This window comes from Neolamprologus multifasciatus, chromosome 1 (assembly GCF_963576455.1).
Source record: "Neolamprologus multifasciatus chromosome 1, fNeoMul1.2, whole genome shotgun sequence".
Lineage (NCBI taxonomy): Eukaryota > Metazoa > Chordata > Actinopteri > Cichliformes > Cichlidae > Neolamprologus > Neolamprologus multifasciatus.
Window position 1 is genome coordinate 18,198,673 of NC_140439.1, and position 14,767 is coordinate 18,213,439.

The 14,767-nt window shown below is 39.4% G+C and overlaps 1 protein-coding gene across 3 annotated transcripts; it reads right to left on the reverse strand.

The window, feature by feature from the left end:
- Positions 1-799: 799 nt before the first annotated feature.
- ctdspl2b (CTD (carboxy-terminal domain, RNA polymerase II, polypeptide A) small phosphatase like 2b) lies at positions 800-14,465 on the reverse strand. 3 transcript variants are annotated; one of them, XM_085131317.1, is made up of 14 exons: positions 13,559-13,992; positions 11,068-11,114; positions 10,627-10,814; positions 9,011-9,149; positions 8,771-8,920; positions 8,298-8,546; positions 8,081-8,177; positions 7,477-7,588; positions 7,298-7,384; positions 7,081-7,143; positions 6,904-6,983; positions 6,605-6,731; positions 3,783-3,878; positions 800-3,671 (listed from the first exon to the last, which is right to left on the reverse strand). In XM_085131317.1, exons 3-14 carry the CDS (start codon positions 10,789-10,791, stop codon positions 3,606-3,608), a joined length of 1,431 nt encoding a protein of 476 aa, XP_084987443.1. In that variant the 5' UTR covers positions 10,792-10,814; positions 11,068-11,114; positions 13,559-13,992; the 3' UTR covers positions 800-3,605. The 3 variants fall into 3 exon arrangements, with proteins under 3 accessions (XP_084987443.1, XP_084986726.1, XP_085040602.1); XM_085130600.1 differs by lacking the exons at positions 11,068-11,114; positions 13,559-13,992 and adding an exon at positions 14,325-14,465; XM_085184476.1 differs by lacking the exon at positions 11,068-11,114 and having other exon boundaries at positions 13,559-13,995.
- Between the last annotated feature and the right edge of the window lie 302 nt (positions 14,466-14,767).

Here is a 14,767-nt window from a genome sequence, read left to right on the forward strand (position 1 = left end):
CTGATTGAGATGCTTTGGCATGACCTTAAACAGGCCGTTCAATTACTTTTTAAAAAACATAGGACTAGGTAGCTTTGGATAGCTTTTTTTCCTTAAACATTTTATATTAACTCAGGTCATCTTTGTCTAATATAAAAAAAAATTGATGATCTGAAACATGACAAATGTGAAAGTACAGAAGGGAGCAATTAATATTTCAAAGAGCTGTAAATGTTAATGAACTTTAGGTTATAAATACCCTTGTACCATTCAAAAGCAAGTTTTTGGAATTTGAAGATGGATTAAAAAAAAAAAAAAAGGTGATTTTGACTTAAGTGCAGCCTTTGAGCTTTAAGCAAAAATATTGGATTAACTTCATTAGAGGTAACAAAAAAAAAACAAAACTGAGTGCACATTATGCTGATCAAACTCTGTTGAGATAAATAGTACGAAGCACTAAATCCAACATTTGTAGGTTCTAATACTTTCTGCCATCATTCCCGTGGAATTGACGATATCAGACTTCTACCTTTGTCCTCCCAGAATTTAAAGAACATCTTTCAGCATCATCTGAACTGTAGAGGAAATAAAACAAAAAGGGCATTCAAGATGTTTTTAACTGTTTTAAAACTTTGTTTCAGAAATGAACTGTATATACACTTTACAATAGCATACAGCCTGACAGATAACAAAGATCTCCTAAAACATTTCAAATACATCTTCAGCACAAATAGCAATTCTTGCAAGTAAAATGGCTTAATGTATACTAAAAATTAAACCAAAACAATAAGAAAAAAAAAAGGCATCGACACGACTGATCTTTTTGGCAGAAAAAGTGCCATGATTTAAATTTAATTCAGGACTTTCCCACAAAAGCAAGCTGTATTCTTTACATGCTAAGCTTAACAGTTCAGTGACATAGCGCTAAACTAAACATACAGATATTTGTAAGAAACAAAAAGAAGAAAACACAAAACTCCATCTGATGTAAAGTTAAATCTTCATTAATACATTTAAAAGTAGATATGACATGCCTTTAGAAATCAAAAATACAAAAGATTTTTTCCTTACTTTAAGGATTTTTTTTTTTTTTTTTACATGAAGCTGCATGTATTGTACAACACTCAGTGTACAATAAACTGGTAATGCACATAAAAATGAGTTGGATGAAATGTATCCAATGCCTCCTGTTGACCCTTCAGAATAAAAGCCATGACTGACGATTTTACATAATCGCACAGCCCAGTGACGAGATTGAGCGCATCACACCACACAGAGTGAGGCTTGCATAATAGAAGAGGGTCAGGATGGTGAGAGATCATTGGGTGGATGGGGAGTTGGGCTACCACGGTGGGATCTCGAGACCGGTCCCCTATTCCAAGCACATTACTTTTGACTCTGAATGGGGACCGAAAACAGCGTGGAATCAAAGAAAGACACTTAAGCCTTCACCCCATGTACACGTTACATTCATAGTCTGTGTACATGTGTACTCATTACGTTGTGTCTGAGCAAACACCATTGTGGCTTTTAACAATGTAACTTGAATACAAGCTGATTTTTAAGTTCTGGAAAGCAATTTACTTGTGGCAAAAAAGGCAAAAACAAACAAAAAACACAACAGTGAGCAGCAGGGATTGTTTGGGAAGAGTAGGATTCAACCTAGCCAATTTCCACATGGGGGCATGATTCAAATGGCATCACAGTACACAATATATATACTGCACACTATCGGCAAGGAAAAAGAAGAATTTTTAGATTTTTTTCTAAATTGTCAAAGGGGGGGTATCTCCATGTTTCAGCATCAGCAAAGCTTGGAGGTTTGATTGTCTCTTTCCAGTGAAGTATTTTATGGGTTGGAGCATGGGAGAAAAGCCACGAGCAGGAACTTGTATTGTATGGCACTATACAGGCAACACACGCGCACACACACACTCGCTGTAACATAAAATGCACTTAAGATTCCAACAAAATCTAAAGAAAACGTTGCCACACCGTCACAGGCTTGTATTAGCGACAGGCATCCGAGTTTCCGTGACCTCCCAAGTTTAGGCTTGTACGGTGGCCAAAACATGGACAACACTTCACCCTACTGTGCGTCTCATCATCAATAAATTATGCTGAAAAACACAAAAAAAAAAACCAAAAAAAAAAAACCATAGTAAAACATCAGATTGGCTTGAGAGTCAGTTGGGCAAAAAAAACAAAACAAATAAAAAACAAAACCAAAAACACATTCATTTAGTTACCATTCTTAAACAATCCTTTTAACGGCTAAACACAAAGAACAAACGCTTAAAAATACTACGAAAAACATGTGAAACAGGCAGAGGGGCAGACGGTGAAGCTGACAGTAACAGTATGCTGCTGGTGCCAGGTATAGCTGGTACACGGTCTGGTCATTGACTTCTGCCACAGGTAGACTTTATGACACACTGGCAGAGGTGCGCTACATTAGTCATAATGCTACTGATATAGCCATCAAGTCACACGTGACAATTAAAAGAAACCGATCGAGGTTTTAGCGAGAATACTTGCTCAGGAGCCGGAGACAATACTGATTACACACAAATGACGAACTGCTATTAAAAACGAGGAGTTAACGGTGACACATCACTTTGAGAATGAATGCCCTTAAATCATTACAATGTATCAGATTTACAGGTAAAAACATCCTTAACATTTAAATCAAAGAGCCATGTTGTGTCCACGTGTGAAGCCAACACATTCATTTAAACCTCAGAATGAGAACAAGCTATAAAGTCCTGGATTCATTCCATTTTATTTGACTATGCAGCGGACTGTCATTTACAGGTTCTCCTATATGGGGAAATGGTTAACAATGAAACTTACATGACCCTTTTAAAATCTCGTATCTTACAAACAGAAATGAATTTTTTCTTTTAAACCCCATCTTTAAAAACAAAACACCAGTTTTACCAGAAAAAAAAAACAAAAACAAAAAAAACAACTGCAACCAACAACAGAAAGTTGACGAAGCTACAGAGGAATGCATATGATTTTCAAGGCTACAGTTTGTAGGCTTGCCCATACACCGAATCAGTGAGTGTGTGTGGCTAGGAGTAAACATACACACATGCACAGATTGATTTACAGGCCAGTCACTCCTGTTAAAAATGGTCTGTAGCCACAGAGTGTCGTATCGTCAGTACTGACAGCGTGAGCACCAGAGGGTTGGACTGCGGTTGGGCAAGGTGGAGTTCCTCTTTACCAGGTGGTGTTTTCATATCCACTAAACCAGCACCGAGACTTCAGAATTTAGTGTGGAGCTGATATCTGGCTCCACAGCTGAAGAGTCGCTTAAAAAGTGTCGACGACCTGGGCTTGTCCATAGTGTGTGTAATTTCATCTATGCGCTTACGATTTTTAGAAAATCTCACCCAGATCTTTTAAAAAGGTTTTCTTTTGAAGTTTTCTCTTTTTTTCTTGTTAAAGCAATGGTGAATTTAAAAACAAAACCAAAAAAAGGCTAATTTTTTTTTTTTTTTTTTTTTTTTAAAGTAATGGCAATGTTGTAGTTTGTAATCCAAAGAGAGGCTTTTTACACGCACGTGTTGTTCTCAGTCTTTTCATGTTGTCCCCATTTCGAGAGTTTGTGGTTGGCTTCAATCGGGGGGTAAAAGGTCGTGAAGCCGGAACCGTTCCCGAATGTGCGGCCGCACATCCTCATTCTGCAAGTTGAAGGGGTGGGAGGTTAGATTAAGTTTACTCACATGGTCAAGTTACTCTTATTGCTGATGTAGTTGATCCTACAAGAATAAATGAAAGACAGGGCAGCTTACCATCTCAACCAACTTCTCAAGGAAGGGCACCAGCTTCAAAAGCTCATTGTCATTCTTGTCCATGAACCAGCTCTCTATGGGAATCCCATTGGACAACTGCAGAGACCAAAGAAAAAAAAAATCTATTTAATTAAACTGTGACCACAGAAGAAAAGATCTGCTGTTCTGTTGTGTTTGAAGTAGCTGAAGATCTTAAGTGGGGTGGGTGGTGCTTTCTCCCTATAACCGATAGAGGTGGGAATCACCATACATCCCACGATACGATATTATCACAATACTTAACGCACGATTTAAAAATATTTTGCGATATTCAAATTCTGTACATAAAGGTATAAACTTTATCAATATTCATTTTATCTAATAATAACAAAGTCTCACACTCAGTCTTTGTCTCATTTCAGTCAGTTATATTGGTGACAAACGGAACGGTTTGTATTAGAGATGGCACGATACCACTTTTTTATATCCGATACCGATATCATAAATTTGGATATCTGCCGATACCGATATGATTCCGATATAGTGTGTTTTTTAATCAACAAAACTTTTTTTAATATCTTGCTGCATTTTGTATAAGTTTATACTCAAGTTTAAATAAATAACATTATAAGCTATTCTGTTATACCTGTATGTAAAAAATACACTGCGTCCAAAATATTTCATAGTTCAGCAACACTGATCAATCTAATAAAGTTAAACCTGCACCATCCTCCCTATTCTGGTATTTTAAAGAGTACTTAGAAGAAATTTTAAGCAACCTAACTAGGGTTGCAAACTCCCAGCAAAAAAATAAATAAATAGGGAACCACCCTCCACCTCATGATGCTTAATCGATGTAATCAAATTTAATTTGATGCAGGGGGAAAATGCACAAAAATAAATTATTTTTCAAGAATAATTAAATAGATTCAACATCTTTCTTCAACAGAATTGCAGACTGCACAGATGGTATCTTCCCAAAGGAAAAAGTACTAGCTTACTAGGGTATATTAGACTTAACAGTTACTATATACAGTAATGGACTATATATATATATATTACACAAGATTAAAACTTTGGGTGTAAGAGTCAGATAATTATTTATTAAAAGCTAGACATTTTAAATGAGAATAAGAAAGAAAAGTATGTCTTTGTGCCCCCCTTTTCCCTGTTCATGCCCTATCGGCCCCCCTGGCTAAACTTTGCTAGATCCGCCCCTGCACAATTACCAGCCGTCAGCTACTTAGAAAAAGATCCTGGTGTAGAAAGTAATTTTAAATAAATTCTAACAACAGCTTATCAAGCTTAAACGTGCTGCTGTTGTTCAGCCGCTGGTTTCCTCTTTCTGGTGAGAAGTGGGCCAAAAACTAAGACGAGAGACGGACTCGCGACAGAAAAGCCGATCAGCTGATCATTAAGCAGTTTCACGATTGAAGCAGCAGCAGCAGCAGGAGAGAGAGAGAGAGGCAGTCGCTCCAGGTATGGTTGTTAAGCTTAACGTGGGAATGCTTTACAGACATTCAGAGATGAACTGACACACTTGCTTTACTTCTCTCTGGGAAAACTTCCTCGAGATGAAATGCTGGTTTGCTAGCTAGGCTACAAATACACACAGCCGCTCTATCACGTGATGCACACTGCTGCTACGTGCTACAGTTATGAGCCGAGTTACGCCATGTAGCAAGTTTTGTGAGGTGCTTTTTTGATATTTAATGGATCGGATTACATTTTTTTATTTCTCGCCGATATCCGATCCAGTAATTTGGGTCAGTATCAGACCGATACCGATACGTAATATCGGATCGGTCCATCTCTAGTTTGTATTACAGTCTAGGCCAACTTAACTGAATGCAACCATCTGGTACAATTATAGCTATTCTAAACTATGCAATTTGTGAAAACTATGCAGCCCCTTCAGCAACTGAAGAATTTGAAAGTAAATTAAAACAAAATATAATTTTACATTAAATAAAAAAGTTTTAAACTTAATTAAAATAAAACATGTCTTAAATTAAAATAAGTAAACTGTCATGTTTATTGCTGCCATAAAGTTAAACACATTTGGAGAGTGAAGGAATGTCAGGATTCTTGCTCAGAAAAAGGATCAACATGCTCTGAAGTTAGAGCATGTTCCAGTCCACAAAAACTTTTTTTGTAACAAAATATCGATTTCTGCTGTCCCTGTATCGATACATTATTAGCAAACAAAATATCACGATACTACACAGTATCAATTTTTCCCCCACCCCTAATAACCGATGTGCCCCAATCGGAATGACTAGAATAGGCAGGATTAGAGCTCTCAGGATTAGAGAGGAAGTAGAGCTCAAGTTGAGCCATTTGGAGACAAAGAGAGAAACAAACCTGAGACGGTTTGGATATATGATTGGGGGGGAAAGCAGATATACTGGATAAAAGATGCTGAATATGGAGCTGACACACAGGAGGAAAAGAGGAACCACAGAGAAGATTCATGGATGTAGTGAAGAAGGACATGCACACGGTTGGCGCTGACAAGAAGATGCTAAGGATACCACCAGCTGCAGGATGATCAGCTGTGTTTATCCCAAAACAGAGCAGTCAAAAGTGGTAGCTGTAACAGTTCACTGTCTAATCTAGTAATGTCACTTCACCCTTCTATCCTCTGCTTGGGGAGTTACTATCTATACTATCTATCTATATAGCTTCTGTTCCTGAATTCTGGCATTAAACCTGATCTAAAAAGGGGTTTTGGAGGAACATTATGTGCCCTTTTTGATACAAACTGTCAATTTCATTGTATTAGATCTCTGATCCTCGCTGATAACCAGGCAACACCTGCCTATCAGGTGTTGGTGTCTCACCTGATATGCAAAGGCTTGTGGTGAATTGTCAATAATGATGGTCTTTGAGAGATCTCTTCCCAAAATGTTGAGATCCTTGATGTAGTTTCCCTGGACACAGACACAATGCTCACGAAACAACCTGTGCCTGCAGTCACAGTGGGCGAAGAAAGGAGGGAGGGGGGTGGGAGTGACAAAGTTAGCAAAATTAGTAAACAGTTAAACATCTGCTTTATGAGCTCTACTCTTGATTCGCTCTGCTTAAACTTTGCTTTAAAGTTTCTTGTGCACCAATAACCAGCTAATAAAGCTCAACATACCTCACAAGCTGCTTTTTAGGATCCAAGATGTTGAGCAGTTTGTCTGCATACACCTTTTTAGAGGCTGTAAAGAGGATGATCTAGAAAAGAGAACAAAGAGTTCAAAAATCTTCAACTTTAAATCCTCATCTTCAAGCATTTAGGAATAATTAAGAGAAAGAACCAGCTTGTAATTACCTCATATATTTGAGACATGCGTTCCAGAAACTCTCTAAAGAATGGCCTCAGGCGCACATACACCTGCACAGGACAGTTTAATGGTCAGTGATCATTTAGAATAAAAATATGATCCCATAAGAAAAATTTGTCCTTTGAGGCTTTTTAGAGACATGAATATGGCGCCCTCTAGTGGCAACGTGAAGAAAGAAAAAAATAAAAATTAAACAAGACATACCTGATAAATGACATCCTGAAAGAGGACAGGGAAGGTAAGTGCTGCGTCCTCCAGCTCATTTAAACTGCAGTGCACCAGAGTTTCATCCTAATCGACAACACAGAAAAATGTCTTGAGTCTTTGGAGGTGTTTAAAGATTTCCAGAGAGATTCATTAATTTGAAAAAAAGTGTTGCTGACCAGGTCTAGGACCAGAGAGAATTCAGGTGTGCTGCGCGTCTTCAGGGGAAGGGCTGGCTTACGAGTGAGCTGCTCCTCTGTCAGTGGAGGGACGTGCTTAATGAAGAAGTACCTACACACCAAAACAGACTCATCAGTAAATGCCACAACATTCACAGTGAGTCGGAAACCATTAAAAGGAGGGTTTAACTTAAAACTCGAGTCTGCTTAAAATATCAATCCCCTTAGATTCAATAGCCAAAATGTTTTACTTATCGCATTTTTAATGACTACCATTGGAGTCTGCAGAGAATAAAAATAAAAGCCTTGTGTGACTGACCATGCTCCTAATTGTGTTTTTTTTTCCTAAAAAAATAGGAGTGTAAGACTATATAAGTGAGGTACTTCTGTACATAAAGGGTGTCAGGTTGGTGGTCTGAGTGTCATGTCTCTTCACTTTGATTCTACTTAGTTCAAAGGTCTTTCAACAATATGAAAAAAAGAAACATTAGCCTTTATCCCTAATTTGTCTGCCTGTCCACATGCTTGATTAAGCTGAAATAATCACTGTAGTGTTTTTGTTGTGGAAACGGTTCAGTGAAGTGTAGCAAGCCTTTAAACTTACGGGTCAAACACTTCCCAGTCTTCCTCGTAGGATGCCTCTGGTGGTACTGTAGCTGGAAGGGTGTCCACATGTGCCATATCTGGACTGGTGCCAGGAGCTTGGAGCGCAACAAGAGTATTTTAAAAATGCAAATATTAGAATCAATACCATAAATCAGCATCACAAGAAGAGCAATCAGTTGCCATTGTTACTATGTTTTCTCAGCTGTGGTATCTACCTGTGAGAGGGGGGAGGTCAGCATCCGTATCCAGCTCTCCTTCTTCAGTTGTGGGAGAAGCCTCGAGGATGTGTGGCGGTCGCAGAGGTGGGAGCTGTGAGACGCTCGAGTAGTAGTTGGTGGTGACGCACAGTTCCTGTGTGGATGTAGCAGTGCTGGTAGGTCTCTCCACAGCTTGCTCAATGTCCAGCTGCTTGACTATCTCCTCAGCCTCTAATGCTTGGTCTGGAGAGTCCGAGCCAGAAGAGGCTGAAAAAAAAAAATGGAAAGAAGAAAAATTTAAGATGGTGTCATTCTGAACTAACTAACAAGAAATGCATCTTCATCCTAACTTGCAGTCCAAAACAACTGGAAGAGGGACTGATTATTGTCAAAAAGCAGCTTATGTTAGATTAGATTAGTAATAAAAAGATAAAACGTGGTTTCTGTTTACAATTCAAAGCACAACCCCAACTACTTTGGAGTCCACTTACCATTCTTAGCTGGTGAGAAGAAGTTGAAAACGGGGGAGAAGATGGTCCCGAGAAGGGTCGTTCTGGGAGGGCTGGTGGTCACCTCAACGGCTGTCGTCTCCTCCAGACTACCATTGGGCTTCTCTTTACTCCTGTCGTGATTGGTTGCCTCTGCAGAGGAGGAGAGGGGACACGTTCAACAGTGTGAGCAGAGAAAACACAACTAAATAATAACTAATCTTGTTTATGTGAGTTACTCACGTCCATTGACGGATCCTCTCCTGCCAACTCTGCTTATATTCCTCCTGGGTGTGTTGGGGTCTGTGGGTGTAGAGGTGATCAGGTTGTTGTCCACATCACAGTGGAGGCGTGTCTTCTTTGCTGGGGTTTCCTCCTGAACCTGACAAGACAACACACCATTATAGGAGTTGTGTAAGTTATAATGAGTGCAACTGTAATTAAATAACAGGCAAACAGATTTATCTCTGTTCGGTTGAGACCTCTAAACATTTCACAACCATGAGAGAGAAAGGGAAAAATCTTTTGTTGATGGTTCAGAATGACCGTTCTAGATTAGACCATCAGACACATCTACTATAGACTGACTAACCGGTCCATTAGACCAGTTATTCTCACCCTTGTAAACTGCCCTGCACGCCAAAAGTGATGCCACATCTGCTGCTGCAAGTCACGTTCTGGTGCAGATTTGGCCGGCCAAGGATCTCCAAATTTTGGTTGTTTTTTTTTGTTTTGTTTTTAACCACCAGTTTAAGGATGCACCATTACATAAGCTCAGCGACTGACATATTACACAGAAGGGGATGTTGCAACATTGCAAAACAACGATGCCCCCCCCCCCCAAAAAAAAACCCTAAATAAACAAAAACACTGGTTTCCGCTTTAAATACTGCAGCAAGCATTCGCACAGACAGTGCTGGTATAATCAGTAAGGAGTTCTCGCACTTGGCATATAACATGCAAAGAGTATAACAGGCTCATCAGGCACCAAACACAGAAGAGCCTTTTTCTTTATGTAGAGATATTTTTGGCACCCATTACCAGCTACAGTCTGTCATTTTTGTTATCTGGTGGTGCCATTTAAGCATATTTAATAATGTCACTGAAGCATAAGGTGATTCAAACGCCCAACTTTTACTGAATGTGGACCCACCGTGTTTACATGCACAATAACCCTGACACATGAACAACAAAGAGAAAGCTAAATGACATTGCTAAAAGCTTGTCTTTTGTTTTCCCCCCATATTTCTCAAATGCAAACTCTCATTGTGCTTCCACTGAACCTACAAAAATATCTGCATGACACACTGCATTGTCATAAAGGTCAGAATCTAAATTAAGCTTTTTTTCTCCCCCACTAAGGAGTTAAAAACATATTTATAGAGACAGGGCAAAAACAAAACAACAAAAATAAAACACCTTTTGGGACTTCATAGGAAACTGCAGGGACAAACTTAGAATATATAGTGTTATTATCAAAATGGCCATATGTCTTTTCATAGGACAAACGTCTCTTAGCAGAGTTGACTTTTCCACTTGTTACCACCTCCTGTCCTTGCACACCAACTCTGCAAGCCAGAAGCTAAAATTAGACCAGAGCCCGAGTTCTCAGACAAGCTGCTGCATTCCACCAGACATTTCCTGGGAAACACGACACTCTCCACCAAGAAACACTGTGTTAAACTTAGAGACCTTGATAGCGCATTGGTTTTTAAAGCAGTGTTTAACATACGTGCCCAAAAAATTTTCATCTCTTTAACAGCTAAAAAAAAAAAGACAACAGGAGAATAACTTCTCTGCCTACAAATTTTTATTTTTACTGCTCACAGATGGGGTGATGCGAGCTTGGAAGAGGTTACCTTTACAGCATTTCCTCTGATGAACTTCTTGATGGTGGAGAACAATCCTCTCCCAGTAGTAGGAGTGTCCTCTTCTACTTCTGAATGCCTCCGCTTGGTTCGGGATGGGCGGCTTGCCAGAGTGGGGTTCGGTTGCTGAGACGCCTTACGCATTCTCAGCCTCATTGTTTTAGCAGTCACATGTAAGGCTGTTTCAGAAAAAGGAAACAAAAAAGAGCAAATACAGGAAGAGACAGAGGAAATCATTATGGCTGTACAGTAGAGACAACAGATTTAAGCAAACGTTCAGTTGGTAATGAGTACAAACAAGTTGTTCTAGCAGTCTCGAATGCATTAACTTTTAAAATGGGTGAGTCAACGGGGTGCATCTGTGTGCAGAGGAGTAACACTGGTGAATTTTCTACCAACATCTGGATGCATTCAAGATCCCGTTTCACTTACATCAGTGGATCCGGCAACAACAGCTGGCTTTACTTTCATTTGTACCACTAATGGGAAAAAAAAACGTTACCCAGGATCTTACTGTACATATACTCAAACTCTCCCACTCGAGTGTGCTTGTAAGATTAATGTTAAAGGCGAGCCCGTGTTAGACATAAGCTGAATAACTATACATAAATATAACCAAAACAAAATCTGAAGGAAATACAGATATTTCCTAAAGTTGAGTGATTTAGCACTGTCCTCACCAACCTTTGCAGAAAACTTAAAAACAATTCACAGTGAACAAAAACTGTCAAGCATGCCTGGCCTTTGTGGTTACGCAACTAAAAATGTGTCCAGACATATCCAGCAGCAGTCCACACACACACACAAACCTTCTCATTGGATACAGTACACATCTCACATACTGTAAATGTCCTTCCCTACATCTGCTTCACATTTACACAGGGGTGTATCCGTGAACATGCCACAAGTGTGCATGCTGTTGCCCAATCCCACATACAGGGGAGAGAAAAAAATATTTTAAAAAAATAAACAAACATCACCAGGAGCGTGCATGCTGACAGTGTGCCTGAAAGCTGCGGCTGCTCCGAGTATCAAATAACTTAGCAGATGAAGACAGTGTCATTACTTCACTGTAACTGTACTCGTAAGGGAAGGATGCAGTCCATGATTTATTATACATAGGTTTCCTTAAGAAAATAGTTTAAAAAAAAAAAAGATTCTCATTTGAGGGGGCTGTTGGAAAAAAAAAATGTAAATAAGGCCATGAGGAGAGATTTTGTAATAAACCTGCTAATTTAATCCAGTTTTAGAACATTTTAAACTGTATGTGTATGCTTTTGAGAGTTAAAAAGAAGATCATTTTAGTCTACTTGTGCACGTTAATTCTCCTGAAAGATCCTGTTTTACTTTATAGAAAACCGTATCTTATTTCCATCATCTTGGCACAGACACTTACACTGTACTAAAATAAGATCACAAAATAAAAGCTTTATTAAACAATTTCAGGTTTCCCTTCTCAGCGAGTTTTATGATTTCACAAAAGTATACAAGAAAAAATGTATAGGATTAAAATGTGTCTACCTGCTACCTTAATTCAGCTAGCTTTTTTTTTTTAAATATCGTTATCAAATCTTGTATTTAGCTTTTTTAACCATACGAGTTTCTTCGTAATACTCATTTTTCTTAAACTTTTAAACTCTCCAAATAACGGACATTGTAGATAAACCACCACAGCACTCCTTACACAGCCCTTAATATATAAAATATCAATTATGTTAGCACATACTACTTGTTAAATCTTAGAAAACAATAACTAAAACTTTACTTTTGATACTATTCTGCCCACTGGTTTAATGTATTCTTGTTTCCTCTAGATTACAGTGAAAAGACTCAAAATAATGGTGAAGCTCACACTGGTTTTTTGTTTAAGTGATCGATATGCCATTATAGCCTGCAGTATCAAGTATTATTGATTCCAACATCCCAGCGATTACCTTTAATCTTTGCAGACTGTCACTACTTGTTTTTGTTATGGTAATGTGTTTAGCAAAGAACGACAACTTCTGACACCGCTGTTCTCCTAATTACAAAGTGTTATGAGTAGAAATATGTCATCTTTACGCGTTCACTTTGCATAGGGGTTTTTCTAGAAATTAAGGAACACAGTTATGTCCATTACTTTGTGCAGATTGTGTAGTCATGCCTTTCTTTCTTGTGCATTTCACGGGAATGTGCGCAGCATACCGGACTTTCGAGTTGCTGCTAAATAAAGAATCATTTAAGTGCTTGTTTTAATTGCTGTATAATTTAACCCCACTAAAGCTCAAGACGGCAACAGCAAAGCTACTAAAGGTCTACCTTTGAAGCACAGCATGCACTAAATGTGTGCTTCACCAAGGAAATCAGCCACTGACCGAGAATCATGCACACAGCAAGAGAGCGGGAAATAGGAACACGCATGCAGCTGAGATCGTATGAGCAAGCTAGCCGCTAGCCCTGAAAACACACTGGAAAAACGAGTGAGGCCCTTCCCACAACCCGTCCGCTCTGCAAAATTTACCCCGAGGCTAGGGTTGGCTAAGTTGCTTAACGAACAGCTGAATCATACGACATAACCGGCAAAACCCACTAACATTTAGACGTATTTCACACCATTTCCACTTCACTTAGCGACCCGAAAACAGGCGTTTGAAAATGTTTGGTCAGTTATGAACCGATCAAACCCAGCTAAATGAGCAGCTAAAGCTAATCAACTGAACCAAGTACAAGAGGTCAAATTATGCTTTGTTCATTGTAATAAAAAACAAACAAACAAAAAAATCTTGACTACACAATTCTGCTTTAACGCACTTTGAAATCATACTGTCAGGCTTTGCGTCAGCCTGAAAGTAACGTTGCATTGTTTATGCGACCTGGCACTCTGGTAGCTAAAAGTAACGTTAGCATATTCAACGAACCAAACCCCCCAAATAGGCTAACTTACCGTCTGCAAGCCAGTGCGACATCGTACCTTCAGCGGAATGACGTTAATACGTTAATACGACTTAATAAAAAGAAGCATAGGTCATCCAAGCTGGCGGAAAGTTTGGTGGAGGGGTTCACTCGAACGGCGTTACTGTCTTCATGTTTGTCAGCGGAAACTCTGAATCGTCAATCAAAACAGCCAACAGTAGCGCTATTTTATCTGCTAATCCCATCACCGCTACATTTAACCAACAATGCAGCTGATGCACCGGTCTGCTGGGGTACACGGACACGTCTAACTGAGCGCCCTTTGAATTCTATTAAACGGAAAGCACGGTGGTAAAGAGCGACCCTGGCGGAACTCAGCTGAGGAATGCCAAATTGGATGCTAGCTTCAAAGGATGCTAGCAGGATTTACCTGGCGACAATCTGCATTGTTACATCTGTTACCTTATTTGGGTAAGAGTAGGTACATTCTATATGACTGTTGAGCTAGTAACAATGTATTCAATTTAGTAACAACACTGAGTAGATAAAATGTAACAACGTGATATCGGATTGTTCAGGAATTAGCCAGGTCCGTGGTAGGCCATGTTTGGCCGTCCTTAGCTATGTAACCTAGCTTAGCACCGCTGGGTTAACTAACCGAGCCTTCGTAAAAATCAGCTTCTGGCAAATAGATGTGCACAGGACAGGGGAAAAATAACTATCTTGTCGTTAGCCACTATTACATAAATGAGTACAGTAAGTCAAATGAACGGGGTAGGTTAGCGTGAGCGACTTACTTTACAGTGATCCGCAGTGGCTGGAGATGATGACTCGAGGCTGATTAACCATCACAGCAGAGGCACTGGTTTGTTTTTGTGATCGGTTCCGAGTTTTTCCTTCTATAGCTACTCACGGACTGTCTTCAAAATGACACACCGTTGTGTTACCAGGCGCCATTTCCCGCCTCTGCTCAGTCTCTCCGAGGCAGATACCCGTATGGGACACAGACACACCCCCTTACCTCTCAAAAACACCAATGTTTGTCTGCAATGATCACTGCCGCGAACCGTTTCTTCTGCCAGCGATCATAAAGGTAGAGGACTGCTCGTCTTTGTGGGTCGTCATTTGCAAGCAAGTGGTGAAATACAAAGCAACAACCAAAATAAACAAATAAATAAAACAAACACAAAACCCCACTGGATATGATGCACTACAGATACCCAGGCAAAACACGACTATT

Coding starts and splice junctions, on each gene's coding strand:
- ctdspl2b (XM_085184476.1), bottom strand. CDS start 13,580: ATGTCGCACTGGCTTGCAGACG. Junction 8,921..9,010: donor GAGAGGATCCGTCAATGGAC/GTGAGTAACTCA, acceptor CCTCCTCTGCAG/AGGCAACCAATCACGACAGG. Junction 7,385..7,476: donor TCTCTCTGGTCCTAGACCTG/GTCAGCAACACT, acceptor GTTGTCGATTAG/GATGAAACTCTGGTGCACTG.